This window comes from Nymphalis io, chromosome 21 (assembly GCF_905147045.1).
Source record: "Nymphalis io chromosome 21, ilAglIoxx1.1, whole genome shotgun sequence".
Lineage (NCBI taxonomy): Eukaryota > Metazoa > Arthropoda > Insecta > Lepidoptera > Nymphalidae > Nymphalis > Nymphalis io.
The window spans coordinates 3,652,107-3,672,671 of record NC_065908.1 but is presented as its reverse complement, the minus strand read 5'-3'; the positions used below and the strand labels follow the sequence as shown (position 1 = coordinate 3,672,671).

The following is a 20,565-nucleotide window of genomic DNA, read 5'->3' as shown; positions in this document are numbered from 1 at the left end:
GTGATCACCGCTTGGTTCGAGGCACTCTAAATATCAACTTAAAAGCCGAAAGATCGAGAATGATGAGGTCTACTCTCCGACCTACCATGCTCCAAGCTGCTCAAGGCTCCGAAAAGTTCCAAATGGAACTTCAAAATCAATTCACCGCGTTGGAAACCATAAGCAGCATTGATGAGAGAACCGACACGCTGGTCAAAATACTGCAAAACACATCCCGCAAGTGTTTTCCGCCACAGAGAAGAGACAACGCACCAAAACTCTCTGCTGAGACACTCGAGCTCATGAGAAAACGACGAGAACTACCATCGTTTTTGTCAGATAAGGCCTTAAACCGAACAATAAAAACGCTGACGCGACGCGATCTCCGACGCTCCAATACCCGTGCCATCAAGGCTGCGATTGAGCAAAATCGGGGATCGAAAGTGTTCGCTCGCAAGTTTGGGAGGCCGCGTCTGACAAAACTTAAAACTGAAAATGGTGGGGTCGTTACCTCTAGGCCTGAGATTATCGGAGAAGTAGAGAGGTTTTATGGGCAGTTGTTCTCTTCAAGATCGGATAAACCCGTGGGAATCAGTATTGATGACCAGCGCGCCCCTCTTATGCGCCATTACTCCGAGGAGCTCCCGGTCGTTGACCAAGGAGAGATTAGGGCGGCTCTAGAACAGCTTAAAAACAACAAAGCTCCGGGAGATGACGGAATCACAACAGAGTTGCTTAAGGCAGGCGGGACTCCGGTCCTGAAAGAGCTAGCAAGCCTCTTTAATTCCGTCATCCAACATGGCAAGACCCCGGAAACGTGGAGCGGGAGTGAGGTGGTACTGTTTTTCAAGAAAGGTGATAAAACCCTCTTGAAAAACTACAGACCAATCTCCCTCCTGAGTCACGTGTATAAGCTGTTCTCTAGAGTCGTCACGAACCGTCTCGCCAGACGACTTGACGAGTTCCAGCCCCCAGAGCAAGCCGGCTTTCGATCAGGCTACAGCACCGTGGACCACATCCATACTGTTCGGCAGATTGTGCAGAAGACCGAAGAGTACAATCAGCCGCTGTGTATGGCATATGTGGACTACGAGAAAGCCTTCGACTCCATCGAAACCTGGGCAGTGCTCGACTCATTGCAGAGATGTCATATCGATTGGAGATATATCGAGGTACTGAGATGTCTGTACAACGCCGCTACAATGACTGTCCACATCCAGGACTGTAAGACGAAGGCGATCCAACTGCGCAGAGGGGTGAGACAGGGGGATGTAATATCCCCGAAACTGTTCACCAACGCGTTGGAAGACGTTTTCAAAACGCTGGATTGGACTAGGTATGGAGTCAATGTAAACGGCGAGTACATCTCACACCTTCGATTTGCCGACGATATCGTCATCATAGCAGAGTCGCTGGAACAACTCACCGAAATGCTGCGTAGCCTAGGCGAGTCTTCCCGGCGTGTCGGTCTCGGTATGAACTTGGACAAGACCAAGGTCATGTTCAATAGGCATGTCGTGCCGGGACCGATATACGTCGAGGGGAAACCTCTCGAAGTTGTTAGTGAATATACCTACCTAGGACAGGTAATACAAGTCGGTAGGAACAACTTCGAGAAGGAAGCCGATCGAAGAATTCGCTTGGGATGGGCAGCATTTGGCAACCTTCGTCAAGTCCTCAAGTCGTCTATACCGCAATGTTTGAAGACGAAAGTCTTCAACCAATGCGTCTTACCTGCCATGACATACGGTGCCGAAACGTGGACACTAACTGCGGGACTAGTCCACAAATTCAAAGTCGCTCAGCGTGCTATGGAGCGAGCTATGCTCGGAGTATCTTTGAAGGATAAGATCAGAAATGAGATTATCCGGAAAAGAACCGGAGTCACCGACATAGCTTGCAAAATTAGCAGGCTGAAGTGGCAGTGGGCTGGTCACGTATGTCGTAGGACCGATGGCCGTTGGAGCAGACGAGTCCTAGAGTGGAGACCGCGAATCGGCAAGCGCAGCGTAGGGCGCCCTCCAGCCAGGTGGACCGACGACCTTAAGAAGGTGGCGGGCACCAACTGGATGCGGAAGGCGGAGGACAGGGAGCTTTGGCGCACCTTGGGAGAGGCCTATGTTCAGCAGTGGACAACGATTGGCTGTTGATTGATACTTAAAATATATATACTATTATATATATCACAGGACAGTTGCAAATGAATAATTATTTTTATTGATTTTGGTTAGGATTTTTTATTAATTTTGTTTGATATTATACAGTTTTTGTTCATTGAAATAAATTATTATTAAAAAAAAAAATTGGCCGCATTTTCAAAGTCCCAGTTCAAAGACCAACAATTAATTTTATGAAAGTAGCTCTCGGTTTACCCCAGAGATAACTTTATATTCTATTATACATGATAATGTATAGCTATAATAATAGTATAATGATGTTCTAATGATAGATTTCGGTCTCGGCGGCCAATCTCAAGTTAGACTAACGCAGCAAATACAGTGCACAAGTGTGTGAGTAAATAAAGGTGCTAAGTGCACCGACACGGCAAATCCAACACAACCGGAAGTTCATGCGCAGGACCAACGAAATTTCGTGCTTACAATTTCTACGTACGAGGCACGGGATGCACACTTCCAACTTCCAGACTCCGGATACTACTGGGAATTTTTTGACAGAAACCCCTAATTACTGTTTACTGGCCCGAACTGGGGCTTGAACCCAGGATCTTGGGTCTATGGCATTATATCTAGCCACTAGACCAACGAAGCAGTCAATATAAATATTAGTCAATAATAATAACATTTGTTCAACAAAACATTTATCATTGTTAAGTAAATTATAATACACAGAAAATTATTTTAACAAAAACTGATCAAAAAGAATATCCTTATATTAACTAGACTTACAATTATTAAAATATTTAGAATTTTATCAAATTATTGAAGAAATTTTTTACTAAGAATTAAAATTATTTTCAAATATTATTAAGAAAATATTATAAAACATTTTAAACAAGTTCGAAATTTCTAATACACAAAATTGAGACTTAACATTTGATTTATTATACAGCGTGATCAATTAAAACTTTGTAAAATATAATATAGTAGTTTGTTGATTTATTTCAAGCACATTCCACACGGTACGGACGAGACGGGACGGGTCGGTATACCGCTTCAGGTTTGGACCTCACTGTCACGAAGATCAGAGTAGCGATGACAAAAAAATAATATGTAGGTATTTTTGTGCTGATTTTTTTTTCTATTGAACCTTAGGTAACATTACGTTTAATTAAACTCGTACCAACGGGATTTAAAAGTGTTTAAATGTTTAACACTTATTATTATACCTAACGTAGTAAAAAGTTTTGTTACATGAATAATTGACTTCATTTGCAATAAAAATAAACCGTTGTTTTACTAGAAAAACGAGTGCTAGTTTACATAATACAATAAAGTTATATTTAAAAAGAAATAAATGTTTTGTATTTTGTCAACGGTACCCACGCAAGCGCAACTGCAAGTGCCCAGAAGCCGCGTATGACGTGCGCAGCGTGGGGCCAATCTGTGAGATCTCACTGTCTTCCCTACAATCACTTCCCTGCAACTTGATCAACTAAATAAACCTTGTGATACCATCTATTAACATATGTTTTTTATTATTTTGTTTTTATATGGGAACGAAATGTTATTATTTTGTTTTGTATCAAAATATATATGAAAATGTATGCACTTAATCGATTATAATTTGGTTTAATAAATGTTTGTCAGTAAACATTTCGATACAATTTATTTTCATTATTTCCAGTAAGAATATAGAATTTGTAAGAACATGTGAATACTAATCAAATACTACGGAGTATACATCCGGCCATGTACCTCTAAACGATTAATTTGTGTTTATAATTCATCCATGTTCGATTCCTTGGGAAAACATCGTGAGGAAACCTGCATGTGTCAGATGAAAATCTACCATATGTGTATCTAACAAAATAAATGAGGAAATGCGAATGGGAGCCTAAGCAAAAATAAACGCGGGAGCTTAAAGTGAAGCAGCATGGTGAACTAGGCTCCAAACCTACCCCTCAAACGGAGAGGAGACGTTAGCCCAGCAGTCAGATATTTATAGGCTGTTATTATACATTTATCTTTTTTAATTGCACTTTCACTTTACAGGATTCTTTTATTAAAGCGGATAAATATCACAATGATTTCGCTACTCTACATTAAAACGTTGGTTGAAGTAATTTATGATTGTATTTTATATAATATCGATATACGCATTAAGTAATCGCTAGTAAGTGAAAAAGCACTATAACGCATTTATATTTAAGGTGTCAGAATGAGTATCAGGTGTCAGAATATACTGAGAATGATCATATCTTTCCCATTTATTTAACATGTATTTTTCTATGCACGCATATTTATATGTATGTATACACAATAATGAACATTTCATTTTATCTCGTTTCGCTCTCAATACGTATTGATAATTTTTGATTATCAAAATCAAAATTGTACAATGATTTTGTTAATCAAAAATGTCCAACTAATTTCATTTCAATAAACATTTTACGTGACTATTCTTTCTTTTCTGTGTTTTCTATAGTGGGTTTATCCAATTTCTTTTTTAATTCCTCCAATTGCTGTTTTGCTTTTTGTGTAAAATGCCCTTCCTCATGCATGGTTTGGGTATGAACAAATCCAGGCATTTTCATTGAGTCTAGTTGTTCTTCTCTAGATGGCTTTTTGCCTGAACCTTCTGAATATAACTTAGCATTCGTTTTGACAGGAGTCAAAAGTATAGTTGGAATGCCTTTTTCATAATCTCGAGAATGTGTATAAGTGCTTGGAATATAGTTAAAAAATCTTACTACCTTGTGTTTAGCCATATTATTGTTCTTTTTATGAATTATTCTTCAAGTTCCAATATGCTAATTATATAATTGTGAAGACAAAATTATTATTTTACCAATTTGTGTTGACATTTTATTTATTTGTCATTATTAGAAATACAGATGACAACTTAAACGGTTTTAGTATTTAAAAGATTAGTAAGAAAATAGAAGTTGAATAAATGAATAAACTTTTAAATCCAATGCATAATTAAAGATTATTGAACAAAAGTTAGTAATTAGTAATTAAAATATTTGATTATTCATTTTAAGTTATATTAATAGAGCACAGCCAATAAGGTAATGTTAAGGTGAACTAGGTGAGGTTAATGTAAAATTAAGGCGAGATACCCAAAAGAATTGTTACCGAATTATTTGCGAGCTCAAGTATTAGTAAAAACTACCAAGGTTCCATGTGCTTAATTTGCTTTTAAAATTTATTTGGTGCTCGGCGGTGAAGAAAACGTCGTGAGGAAACCTGCATGTGGCAGAAATCTTTCTGCCATAATGAATCCAAACATTCCACAGAAGAGGGTGAGAGGACTGTGGGATATCCAATGGCTGTTTCTAACTTCAAATAAGCTATGAACAATTTGGATAACCGTATTGATTACTTGTAGCAGCGCGTTACATAAATTTAAATGATTAATCAAAAACGTTTACAATTATTTTTTTATTTCAAATGTCAAACATAGTTATATACAAGTATTGTATGTAATTGTACATTTCTATATTAATGAACAATTTACTTTTCTTCCTTTCGTGATAATTCACCAGTTTTTTCTTCTTTCAGCTTTTTCTTTAACTTCTCCAACTGTTCCCTTTGTTTGTTGAAGAAGAATTGTTCCTCTTGTGCGGCTCCATACCGTCCAAGACTTCCACCAGATTCTCTTACACTTCCGCCAGCCCCACCACCCCTCCCTGCTCCACTGCCAGGTGCTCCAGAATGATTTGATAAGCTGTTGTTCCTTAACATGGGTTTTAGAAAAGTTTCTTTCCACTTCCGTTGAAAAATATTTTTAATTACATGATAAGACCTCATTTTAGCGGATTGTTTCGAAAAACTGCTAAATAGTCTACATTGTGCTGAATAAAGTGTTACGTGGAAGGACATTTTGTTAATTTTGGTTTGACTTCTTAAATGACAGATATTTTTTTGTTTAAATAACAACCAGTACTAATTTCCTTTTTAATATTTTCATCAAAAAAGTTCAATAATCTCTACTTATACTACAAACGTTAGTATTCGGAAATTTTTCGTTCACACTAAAACCAAAATTCATCGACAAGTTTTAACTTTCAGATAGATTATTAAATTATATATTTTATATATTTCCTTATTCAAGTTAAAAAAAAATTTGTTTTTTTTTTCATCATTTAGAGATTTTTTATTTGAATTATAGGCTAACTTAACGTTAGCCTATAATTAGTATCTATTTTGTAACACTGTTTTTATATAAGCAATAAGAACATGTTTTTCTTAATATATATGACGCTGGCTTCCTAATTATTAAATTAAAATAGTTTTTAGGTCATACAGTAGACACAAGCTATTTTTTATCCCAGAATGTAAGACAGGATAGCCACGTGTATTATCTGTTATAAAATATCACTGACAAAGGAGCCTTATTTCTTAGATTAAATAGACTAAAATAGTATTTTAAAGTAAATAATGTTGAAAAAACTCATACAGTCATTTAATAACAAACAAACAGTTCACTCGTTTCAAGAAGATGATTTAGGGTATTTCATAAAAGTATATTTTTTAAGTCAGCGCTAGGTGGCGCTGCGATCGCGTACTTCGATTCGCAATTATTTCTTATATTACCCGTACAAGGTCCGGATTAAAAACTAGCTACCCAAGCTATATAGTTCCTTATATTTTTACAAATATTTTTTTTAAATAATATTTTTTATTTATTTACATTGTATTTTTTATTTCCATTGTATTCATGCATTAGTATTATTTATATATTAGTATGGTTGGTGGCGCATATGCTCGTCCACCTTCCTTCTATAAAAAAAAAGTATCATTAGTAACAGTAGGTCTTTATTAAATCTATATTTTTTAATTAACATTAATATGCTCTGGTAATTAAAACTTTGCTTCACAAGTTAGCGCTATAATTTAATTATATTTGTTAGACGCTTAATAATTTAATTTGACTCAGTTAATTGTTTTTGTTGACTAATTGCAATTTTGCCATTACTATAAATATATGCAAAGATTGATTAGACAGCATTCGGGTTCATAGTGTTGCTTGGAAGAGATATAGACTTTAAAACATGAAATTATTTAAGGTAGGTACCATTTCTTGCTTTTTATTTTCTTAGTACATTTGATTGACACCTTCTAGCTAGTAGAACTTTGTGCAAGCCCACTCATCAGATATTCCGCTAAACAGGAAAACTTAGTATTGTTGCGTTCCGGTTTGAAGGAAGAATAAGCCAGTGCAACTAAATGCACAAATCATCTTCGTTCCCAAGGTTGGTTGCGCAATGTGTCACCATTGCGCAGCCTAGCTAGCCTAAGGAATGGTTAATATTTCTTACATCGCCACTGTCTATGGGCAGTGGTCACCTGACATCAGTTGGACCATTTGCCCGTCCGCCTATCTATAACATAAAAAATTAAGATATAAGATAGATATTCTGTATATTATAATTATTTTTTGTTATAATATATTAATTTTTCAGGTCTTGCTACTATGTGTGACGATTTTATCAGAATGCACGAGGTAATATATTAATATATATATTTAATATTATTTACATGCTGTCAATATTTTTAATATATTATGTAAAATGTATTTTTCAGAGAATCAAAATCAATTGATTTTGACCCAACGGAAGACCAAAGAGTTGATTATGATAATCAAGAGGAACGAAGTGCATCCAGTACAGAGGAATGTTTTTGTTTACCAATAAATCCTCTAGGGATACGTGTTTCAGAACATTTTTCACTTGACGGTGAACAAGTTAGACTGGTTGTTTACTTGTATAAAAATAAAAATAACAAAATTACAATATACATACCGAACAGAGAAAAACAGATTCTCTTACCGGATCTCACACTTGACGAGAAAGATGGATTAGATATAATTGATACGCAAAAAGTTACTGATTTCTTTTATATTTATGCAGATATGACTATCCCTGAAAACAACCCTTCAAATAATGAGCAGTACTTGCCAGGGAAACGTAGACCACAGCTGATCATACCAGGCAAGAATCTTAATTTAAATGTCGAAAAAAAATTACCAAATTACAACGATCATTTTTTATATTATCCCGGAGTTGAAAATACATTTCCACCAATACCTGACACCCTTGATTCACCTGATACGAGTGAAAACGAAATTAATTCTGGACATCCACCAGAAATACCAAATATAAATGAATATCTACCAAACTATCACTATTATCCAACTGTAAATGGTATACCAGGAAATGGGAATTTTATAGCGTATAAGCCGCCAAGAGTTCTTCCATTTAAATATACACCCGAAAATATGCCGAATATAAAAAATCAACTTAATGAAGGCGGAATTCTGATGCCTGACACATCTATACCCGGAAGTGATAATGGCTATGTTTTGAAAGTACCAAATGTATTTACACCTGACCCGAATCTTCAACAACCTTTCGAGCAACACCAACAAGTTCACGAGACTCCCTTTTCTGATAATATTATTTTTGTTCCATCCTCTGATGTAATTCAACAATTTGAGCCTGATGTAAGTAATGCAGATAATTTTCAATTGCGCCCTCAAAAAAATGCATTTTTCACTCCCTACATGGAATACACTAATCAGCAGAAGACGTTACCTGGAAAAAAATTTGAAGAGTGGTTTCAGAAACAAATCGCATTAATACTACAAAAAAGATATTCAAAATCTCAAGCGATAGATAAAAACGAATTAAGAACATTAATTTTGAATGTATTGCATAAAAATGGAATAATCGTAAACAAAACTGGCCACTTAGTTGATTCCAATGGTAATTTTTTAGATTTAACTAACGTACAACTTCGTCCAATTTTATTAGGGGATCCTGCTGAATACCATAAATTATTAGCTGCGCAAAAATGTGTCATACCTCACAAATTACCATATTTTGAAGCAATTCTTGTAACTCTAAAGAATCCACCAAAAATTTTGGGTATAGTACCGCTGGGAAAGACTTTCAATCAAATACTATATGAAACTAAAAAAATTTGTAATTCCGGATTGCGTGGTAATGAAAAAAATTGTAAGGGAATTCAATGTAACAAAAACAAAATCAAAGCCTACGAAACAGACAAACTAAAAGTATTATTAGGAAAAGGCCTTCCGTCAGATGGTACATCACTAAACTTAAGACCAATAGGCCAAAACCTTCTTCATACACTCATTATGAAGGACCCAAAGAGCAAAACTGGCATGAATCCCGAAGACAAGCTATCTTCAGAGAACATTGATTTTCCTGAGGATTTAGAAAATAAGAAAATTGAAGACGATGACGATTCACCGGGCATAAGGATTATTGGAGGACATCCGGCAATAAGCAGTGGCGCCATGGTTCAGAACAAGGGTAGATCTGGACAGGATTACGATTGATTAAATAAGATTTAAAACTATATCTATAAATATAATATCTTTTATGTTATACTTTTATTGCGAGTTTTAATAATAATAAAAGTTTTAGCAATTTCAAAAAGTCATTTATCTCAGTTTGATCCAACAGCTTAGGTTAGAGTTGTAGCAAAGATTTTACCATTAAATAATTATATACCTAACCGAAATTTGCCTGTTCAACATATTTGTCCCAAGGTTTTCCGCAACCCAAAAAGAAGTCTAGCTACTGTACTAAACAATATTTCTGTGGAAAATAATTGCCAGTGGTTTAATTATAAATAAAAATAAAACATTATTTTCCGAAAATAAAGAAAAACTTAGTTAAGATTATCTCAGTTGCATAGAAAAACCTTAGGGTTTTTGAGCCTTTTTACAACGTTTACGAATAGGATCTATAATTGCAGGACTGTGCCGTACGAATTTGAAACTTTAATTATATTTATTTAAAGGCTGAGCCATGCAACTATATTAATAAATGGATACTTACACTTATTATACCTATGTCATTTGTATTCGACATAATTTTCATGAAGGATGGATAAGTAAAACCACCATGAAAAAAAATATTTCACATTGTCAGTGGAACAATTCATTATATATAGGTATAATTAATAGTAAGGACCGTTATTTTTTAAAGAATTAAGATCGTAAGCCGTCGAAAAAATAATACACCATTTTGCGCCATCTATTAAGTGTTGGATGTACTACATCAAAATGTGTTCTATATTGCCAAAGAATGTACGCCATCTACTGATAAAATTTTGTACTTGTTGAGTTTTTCTAAAAGTTACAAGAATAAAGAACAGATGACACTCTTACAGTCTCGTGTTAATAAATATATAGATGGCGGTTATCTAAGTTTTGTAAAAATAAGGATACATTTTAGACAGATAATTTTTAACTGTGTTAATGTTAACTATTTAAAAGTTTATTTATTTAAAAAATAAATAAACGAGTATTAAGCCAGATAGTGTATTATCACTCATTCATATACATTCTACAGTTCAATCATTCCAAAAAAATCAAGTCAAACAAGTCTCGAGCTCAGTCAGTTGCAACTGGCAGTCAGTGACCGAATCGAATTGCAGTAGGAGTGTCGCTCCTTCGCGCTAAAAATATCATTATCGAAACTGTCGTTTTTAAAAAACAAAAGATACTTGGATTTCTGTGACAAGAATGAAACAACTTTGAAATAAAACCCAGTTAGTCTGTGGTGCCTTGCGCGTCAGTTTTACAATTATGTTTTGTTAAATAACGTTAATTTGCTTATTTGCTGTGATTTCGCGGTATTTACGTTGTCCTGTTGTTTGTGAATGGAACATCAACAAAACGTGTAGCTATGAAAGGATGTTGTTAGAGTTTATTGACCAAATTTCCGTATTAATAGAACTTTGAAAATTGATGGGATTGCACTACTGGTAAGCAAATGTTTTTCTTACTTAAAATAACTTAAGCTAAGTTGCTGTTAAGTTGGTCTGTTGATATTTGTCTATTTATATCGTGTAACCCTTGAGAATAATTTGAATGACAATATATTTGCCATCATTGCAAGTAAAATAGATGTATTTATTATTTAGACGGATTTTCATGTGCTTTTTAGGCATGTTTTAAGATACTTTGATTTCTAATACATTAATTCGCTAATTTAAAAAAATGTATACAATTATATTTAAGTTACGAATGTTAATACCATACTTTTTTTTTGATGGAATTATGACTAATATACATTTGAAACCAGGTACCAGTGTAACTAGTAATTATAAAATTGGTTTGTTTTGCAATATTTTTCGCCACAACAGCCTTGAACACTCGGTCCGTTCGATCTGTGTTTAAGAGATATAATTAATGATAAAAACATACAATGTTTGACGTAAAATGTTTGTGAGCCACTTAATGCTTACATGAGCAAATAAAATACTATTATATATATATTTGGTAAATATCACTTACTCAAATTATATTTATATAATCTCTAGAAAATTACGTTTAAAACCTTAATTTGTGGTTAAAACGTTACATTAACAAAAATTAAAATAAAAACATAAAATATACAGATTTCAGTGACGGCCCGTAAATCACACAACTGGGGTAAATGCCTCCTCATGTTTGGAGCGTAATCTATAACCCTGCTTCAATACCGGTTGGTGGATATTTAACTGGTAGAATTTCATTTAACGCACGCAGGTTTCCTCGCGGCGTTTATATTAAACATGTGAAAACTCAGATGTCCTAATTTGAACCCGCGACCTTCGATTAAAATCCGTTTTCCACTCCGGCTTCTCGTCTCAGATTAAAAAAAAATAAGTTTAATAGATACTTAATAGATTAAAAACATATAAATAATTTGTTATATAAAAACAATTAAAGAGTTTAAAAATACTAACTTATTTAACTAGTATACAAATAAAATGAAAGTTTCAACTGATCTAAGATCAAACAACTCTTAACAATAAATGACAACAAAGCTAAATGAGCGATTTACTCACGATTTTTTTATACTTTCGAAGATGATAAATTCTCTTTAGATGAATATTGCGTCTCTTAAACAATTTATTTAAAAAAATAAACAAGTTCGATGCTTTATTTTCAAAGAAACTTTGATATGATTGTATATATGTATATATTATGTGTTATTTATTATTTCTACGATTACATTTATAATACATCTCGTGTTTGACGATGAAAGAAAACATCGTGAGGAAACCTGTATATGAAATTCTGTCATATGTGTATCCCAGCTTAGCCCAGCCGTTGACTTTACTATTTTTACGCCGAAGTATATATGTATATAATAAGTTATTGGCTGCATAGATACCATCAGGTGGCTTTACTTGCCAGGTGCTCTCCCTTCCTTAAACATAAACTGGATGTGTAAAAATAAAGTCTTAAACTGCTATAAATAAATGGAAGTTCTCATTTGTCCACATTACTCTGATAACTTGTTTACCATTGTTTAAAATTTATTGTTATAATAAATAATTGAGTGGATCACAATTTTAATACCAATATATAAATAATTTTTAAAATTGGTCTGGTAATTTCTTGTCCAATCTAGCTTTAAAATATAAATAACATGTATATGTTCCACTGCTAGGCTAAGGCCTCTTCTTCATTTTGAGGAGCAGGTTAGGAGCTTATTCCAGCACGCTGCATTAATGTAGGATGGTATACAGATGTGGTAGATGTGCAACCGACGCATGCAGGCTTCATCACGATGTTGTCCTTCAGCGCCGAGCATGAGATATATTATAAATATAAGTTAACCACTTGAAAGGACAGTGGTGCTTGCCCGGGTTTGAATCCGCAACCTTAGGTTAAGATTCGCGTGTTCTACCCACGGGGCCATCTTGGCTTGATAATATAGATATTGAATTATAACCTTGATTATAACATAAGTTATTAAGTTAAATGGTGATAAATCACACGTTATTTTTAATATGAAAATCGAAGTTTTTCATCTGTATTTTTTGGTAAGTGTCAATTGTTATATATAAAACATTAAAAAAAACAAGATGGTGGATGACGTCGTTCGGGCCGGTCAACATAATTCGACCTTGACATAAGATTTTATTATAACAAATTTTAGTATATAAACACTTAAGTGTGTGATTAAATAACGCTTTGATGTGTCAAAAACGAGCAATACCTGATATATAACCTAACGCTTTGTACGTCATTTAAAATACATATATTAAAGCAATGGGCCACCTGTAGTAAGTAAGTAAATGGCCAATGCGCCACCAACCTCGGGAACTAAGATGTTATGTCACTGTAATGAGTGGGTAATAATCCCATAACCTACCCAGAGGCTTTCATGTGGTGTGGGCCCAGCATAAAATATAGAAAGCAAATTAATAAAATTTAATGTATAATGCTCAAGCTCAAATATAATTAATTCGTATTTACAAAATAAGAATACCTATATTATTGTTTTAGGCCTTGCGATGTCTTTTAAAACCGAAATACTTCCTATAAGATACTATGATAGGTATATAATGTCAAGGAGACTAACGCAATACATTTATACGAAATAAAAACATCATTTATTAAACGATAAACTAACCCAGATAAGCTAAGGCTAACTACGTCATAACTTAATATTGACCGCGTGATTTTTTCGCCACCAAACGGATTCATTGAAGCGCGTCGGTATTGTCCAGCCGTTCTTACGTAACCTACTAACTTATAGTCAATCTTAGACTAGGTACTTATATGTCAATATAAGGGCCGCGGACGCGTTATATCGGCAGCGTTTATCGTATGTATCATCCGATATTTGTTCTTTGTGCAGCCTGTCTGGGTGAGTTTCACCCACTTACCAATTATTGTACCGCCCATTGTCAATACTCTGAATTACTGTATTCCGGTACAAGGGTAAGCGAGCCAGTTTTATTACAAGCGTTGTAGCCACTTGGCTTATAGACTTAAGCACAAGGGACATAATAACATCTTATTTCTCAAGTTTGGTTGCACATTGGTGATATGAAAAATGTTTGTCACTTGCCATCAGATTTTGCCAGCGGGCCGTCATATTATAAAAAAAGGCTCGAAACTCAGACGCTACTATTTAAAACATATGGCAACAAAATGTTTTTTTTTTTTGTTGCAATGATGCAATTGTTCTTGTAAGAGCATTGATTTCTGTACTTGTTATTTGGTAGCTTAGTTATGACAAAATAGTAAAATTGTTATGGGTATATTATAGTTTATATTTTTAGAATATTGCTCAAGATGCCCTGTTGCTAGAACACGTAAATCCTAACTGAAGTTCAAAGCTTCAAAACCGGACAAGTAACTCTTAGTTTAATTCAGATAATGTATAAAATAACGTTTATAAGTCATTTTTGCCTTTGCACGTTTGTTTAAAAACATTAATAAATAAGGCACGTTACTCATCACAAGATTTGTATAGATGATAAAAAAGCGAGCAGTTAGTTGTTGAGTTGTAAACATATGTATTTTAATTGTATTAAATCGACATACCTTGTATTTAAATGTTGAAAATGAGGAACTACTATTTCTTGCCGTTTCTTATAGTTCGTTCGTAGAATCTACATTCCGAATCAGTGGTAGCTTTACATCTTTACTAATATTATGAATGCGAAAGTAAATCTGTCTGTCTCTGTCCCTTTCACGGCTAAACAATTGAACCGAATTTGATAAAATTTGAGTCAGTAAGCTTGAACCCCAAGGACGAACATTGACTTCAATCAAGCACTTGACTCCTCGGGCAAAGCGCGTTCGGTAACTAGTTTAATACAATCCTGTAAAATGACAATTCAAAACAGCTTCTAAAATCATAATTAAATAAAGTATATATTGCTTTAATTTATTTGAACTATGCATGTGTCTGATTGTTTCTTTACGTTACTAAGTACCTGACACTTACCTTGACACTTACCTCATTATCTATGCAGACATATAAACACCAAGGCTTTTATTTTAATTACTAAAATATATACTTAGTCCATTATTTATTGCACAATATTTTTGCATATATTTCTATATCGTTCTTTTATAAATATTAATTTCGAGATTGGGAATATTTTATTTAAAAATAACTAATAAGCTTAAATATAAAAATATAATAAATAAAGTTTAATTAAAAAAAAGTAAACTTATTCATTAAGCCGAGATGGCCTAGTGGTTAGAACGCGTGCATCTTAACCGATGATCGTGGGTTCAAACCCGAGCAAGCACCACTGAATTTTCATGTGCTTAATTTGTGTTTATAATTCATTGGTGGTTTTATTTAAATTTCTTCCAGCTCCTTTTCCGTGACTTACCGGTCGGTATTTATCATATCAACTGGTTTTCGACATCCTTGAGATATAATGTCAAATCGACAACCAATATAGTTATTAATATTTTATTATTATTAATTACATATATTTAACTTAACAAAACTATGTACAGTCATTTTATAATATATAAAATTAAAAAAAAAAAAAAACAAATTACACATTACAAATTTATAGCAAAAACACGGCGTCTAAAAGTTTGTCTAGTGGCATTGTACCCAAGACGCTGACACTATTGCCTCTCTGCACCACTAGACTCAGCCTTTGAGCTAACTAAGCGTCAGTTCTTGGGTCACCAAGTTGTTTATTATTAATTTGTGTATTATATTTTTGGAAACTTCGTATAAGAGTTTATAATTATAAATATACAGATTGTAAGTACCTAAGCTAGCTGAGGTAATAAGTGTTAAGGCATCATTTTGTTATTATTAAACATTAATTAATTTAAATTTTTATTGTACACCTCATAACAGTATTAAAAAATAACCCAAAACAAATAATAGGTGGTTCTGAATGGTGATTATACAGAGATCCGACATGAAACTCCATGGTAACTTATTTTCTTTAATAAAATACATCGTATATAATATAATTAAATTAATGTGTGTATGATAGCGGCCATGATTATGTTATTATATTGCGTGCCTCGTTGGTCTCCCGATGTCTTAGGTTCAAATGCCAGGTCGGAAAATTAAAAAGTTATTTTATATAGGTTTTCCTGTCGAAGAATCTCATTAGCACCCCGGACTGGAAGTTGGTAGTGTGTACGCTGCCTCGAAAGGCACGTAAACCCGTTAGTCCTGTGCCTGAACTCTTTCCGGACTTGTCGGATTGGCGTCCTATCGGATTATGAAAGCAAAAGAATGGTGAGTGCACCTTGTGTTTGAGAACACACTGTGCCCTATAATATGCCCTGCGCAGTTGCCTAATCTCTCTTGAAATTGGCTGCTGTGTCCGAATTCGGTCAGGAGGACATCATCATAATCAATTTTATATATTAAGATAAAACTATTAAATAAATATTTATATATTGATATTTATAACCAAGATTATTTTCAAAAGTTAAAGATTAAATATAAAAACCATTTAGGAAGAATATTTTTGACCTTTGTGCTATCTTAAATCACACCAATAAATGATAATATCGGAAACACTTTAGACATGCTAAATGGATTCACAAACATATGTTTGAACTTTGAAGAATTTTGCGTCAGCGTAGTTTTTTACATCAGATAAAAAAAAGTTGATGTTTCAAATTGTGAATTTCGAAACACGCCATTTATACTGAATTAAAAGAATGGAATAACCCTAAATTGTTAGAAGTTAATATACATTTTTTAAAAGCAACATCGTCGTTATTAATTCTTAAATTATATATATTTTTTTATGTTTTTATTTCTATAGTATTTCTACCAACACGTCAAGTGCCTATGTTAATAAATTTCTCTACGGTCCATATTTCTACCACATTACTTTCTATATAAACTGGCGATATGGGTATCAAGGGATCCCTTTGTGTAATTAATAAATGCTACTGTATATAATACATAATATAAGCAAATCATATAAGTGTATCATCTTAATCTTGTTTTTGCGTTAGTTGCGTAAGTTTTACGAATATCAAAATTATGACCTTATAATCATTAGGAGGTCCCAATCTTGATTCAATGTATTATACATTTTTTTGAAGAATAGTCGTTATTATTCATTTTTTATTAATTTCAACTAATTTAGAATAAGGCTTAATAAATATTTAATAACATACTAAAAACTCTTATTTATTTATTTAGGGTTATCAACATGACATACAGTAATCATTACAAATTAGGTCTAAGGGTAAAAGTTTGTATATATACATAAAGAGTGCACTTGTGTTTGCGCACACACTTGTGCATTATAATATCTCCTGCGAATTTGGCTGATAGAGCCCTCTTGAGATTGGCCGCCGTGGCCGAAATCGGTCTGGAGGACATTATTATATATACATTGTATATACTCTTGTTGATAATATTTACAATGTTGGCCATATATCGAATCCAGTGCAATTTGATTTCACTCATCCTTCTGATAGAAAAAAAAACGGGTTAAAATATTTTTCACAGACTGCTAAGATAAAAATAACTGCAAAGTAAGCTTAATTAATTTATTTAAAATCTTTTTAATTTCTTATATAAGAAGACATAGGTACTGTCAGCAAAATTTTAAAAGTTTTGACACCAATCAAAGTTTTAAAATGTCATTAATAATAATTAATGTATGTAATATTGCCTGGATATACAAACATTTAAGTGCTAAAAAATACATCCAAATTATAGAAAACATACACCGAAAGCACAGACAACATCTATGGAGATATGATTATTTGAATAAAATAAATATATTAAATTAATAATAAATATACATATAATAACATTAATAATATATATTTTAATATATAGGCCAAATTACCATTGTAACAAAACAGTTTTATGATTTCTTTGTTATTGTAACACTTGTAGAGCTAATGTCATTTATTTCAATTGCCTTCATTGAATTAAGGACGATCATCAATCATTCTATTCTCCACATTACATTAAATCCTTTAGTTATATATTATACTTTACTTTAGTTATGTATTTTTATTAGTTATATATATACAATATTCTTTATATTATATACTATAATAAATTGAAAGAAAAAAAGTAATGTACTCGTATTTTTTGAAAGTTTTTTTTTATTTCATTGGGGGCAATGGATGGTATATAGTAACTGTGTCCATAAACATGATTACTGTAAGAAATATTACATTTCATACATCTCCAATGCGCCACCAACCTTAGGAACTATGATGTTAGGTCCCTAGTGCCTGTAATTACACGTCGAACATGAATATAACTATAATAAGTATTGCTGTTTGGCGGCAGAATAGCTGATGAGTGGGTGATACTACACAGGGCATGCACAAAACCTTACCACCAAGTAAGTTCTTAGGTTATGTGTCGAGGAATGATCGACATGCTTTTGGAAGACTTCTTTTATCGTCGTGGAGAATACGAGCGTTATCACGTCGACTATCCGACTTTTCTGAAATGACTTACAGTAAAACATTAAAAGTTAAATTAAATCTATACAAATAAATATCACACAATGAAAGCTTGACAAATTGACAAATTTAAAACGAATCTTTTATCTTTTTAAATCTATGTATAAAATTGTAATTAGGTCACGTTCATATAATGTCAATTAGTCATTGATAGTGAAAATAAATTTAAATTAATCGTCCGTACGTCCTCTTCTAACAATTTGCAAGTAAAACGCAGTAATCACTAAATATATACATGATATATATATTTACTTATAATACATAGATTACATTATAAGAGCCGAGATTAGAATTCATAAATCTAAACCAGAGGTAGCGAGTTCAAAGTCTGCCCGGGACAGATAGACAGATAAACATCGCGAGAAAACCTGCATGTGACAAATAAAAGTCACACCGCATATGCCACATATATCTGTGTTATATATTCTGAATATGATAAAAGGTTCCAAATGACATTCAGGAGTAATCTCACATGTTTAATCAACCAGATAAAGTTAGGGCTATTTCAATTTATCTCAATAATATTGTATTTAACTGACCCGAAGATACCGTGCAAAATCGCATTCCAAGGTGAAAAAGGTAAGGTTAAATTTCTCAAGCGCTTGCGCATCTCAAACAGGTTTTTTGCATTAAGACAACGTTTCTTCATATCCACGTGTGTCCGTTTTGCAGAATTAGGCTGAGGATATACAAAAGATTTAAAAATTTTATAAAACAAATATAAAAGTTTTGTAATACTTTTGTTGTAAAATATTTATATACATATAGTATAATTATTTTGTACGTGTGTATATCACTGTACTCAGTAACGCCTAAGTCGATTTTGATTTTATTTTTGTTATGTATTTGAGTGAAGTTTAACTTGAACCTAAATAAAAAAAAAACTTAAGTCACCCATACGATGACGAAACGGGCAGTTAGTTTCATATATTGTATAGAAAAAGTAATGAGCATCTATAGTATATTTACGAATTTCAACTTTATTTACAACCTCAAAAAGGTCCAAAAAATGTATCAGATAGGGTTTTAGCATTACAAAGTATGTAAAGGATTTATTTTAAAGGTAGAGAAGAGTCTTATACAGTTTGAAATGTATCATAGAACTACGTAGAATACATACATGTATAGAAAACTAGCTTCGTTCGCGGGTTAGCGCGCGTGGCTGATAGGTGTCAAGTACCTTATGTCCTTTTCTATAATCCTGACAACGTGTATGCAAAATTTCATGAAGACAAGTTGAGTAGTTAAGACGTAAAAGCGTATGAAGCAAATTAACAAATAAAACAAACTTTCGTATTTGTAATATTAGGATATCTATAATATCGTCCTCTATAAAAATGTATTTTATGTTGTACTGTATTTATTTTTGTAATACTAAATATCCCATTAAACCTTAACGAAATGCTGAACTTAAACCAATTCGTGGTACTCTTTATTATAAGTGTATAGTGGTGAGTCTTACCCAACAATTTACCAAATCCATAAAGCGACGTAATCCTCTCAACATAGTTGGTGACCGACGAATATATGTGGGTTAAAGGATCAACTACCAATATGGCTTTGTGGTACAGCCGAACAGACGGACGGGAAGCAGCAATTTACGACAGACCTGACCGTTCGGGGTCAATTGAACGCTGGATTGAGTTCGGGAATTGACGCTCATATGGACTGCACACTTCCTAAACTCATTTGTTTGATGACTTCTTAAAGTGGCGCCGGCTTTTTACAGCGTAAATATTATGCTTGGATACGAACATTTTATTATGTGATTGTTACGCCTTTGACTACCTAAACTAAAGCTATCCTTCTTCATTAATACGAAAGTAAAACGGTAAAAGAACAGTCCACTAGCTTACCGCTTTCCTCCACACTGCTACATTGTGTGTACAACATAAATTGTAACGACAATAGTACTTGGCTGGATTTGCACCCTCAATCTTCAGTTCAAACTCATATTGTTGTTGCCATCTTGATTCAATAAACTCATCAATTACTTTGAACCTAATTACTTTTTAATCTACATAACATCGGGAAATGACGTCGGTATATTAGACTAGCAATGCGGATAACCATATTGCGCGGTAAAAATTACGTAAATAGTCGATTATCTTTGTTTTTTATTGTTTTACATACGCGAACTTCTCACAGCCTCTCCTCGTCTATCTTCGCTGATCAAGTTGTATTGCACGTATTCAT

The 20,565-nt window shown here is 33.3% G+C and overlaps 3 protein-coding genes across 4 annotated transcripts in view; 2 read left to right on the top strand and 1 right to left on the bottom strand.

Moving 5' to 3' along the window:
* The window catches only part of LOC126776827 (tetratricopeptide repeat protein 5-like), a 233,039-nt gene that overhangs the window by 134,942 nt on the left and 77,532 nt on the right, over positions 1-20,565 (bottom strand). The window lies entirely within an intron of this gene.
* Positions 7,088-9,584, top strand: LOC126776793 (uncharacterized). The gene is made up of 3 exons (XM_050499570.1): positions 7,088-7,171; positions 7,568-7,608; positions 7,689-9,584. Exons 1-3 carry the CDS (start codon positions 7,157-7,159, stop codon positions 9,466-9,468), a joined length of 1,836 nt encoding a protein of 611 aa, XP_050355527.1. The 5' UTR covers positions 7,088-7,156; the 3' UTR covers positions 9,469-9,584.
* Positions 10,551-20,565, top strand: part of LOC126776863 (torso-like protein) — a 63,233-nt gene continuing 53,218 nt past the window's right edge. For both annotated transcript variants that reach the window (XM_050499704.1, XM_050499703.1), the window contains exon 1: positions 10,551-10,904. The gene's annotated coding sequence lies outside the window, so the exon portion shown is untranslated. The remainder of the gene's footprint in view (positions 10,905-20,565) is intronic.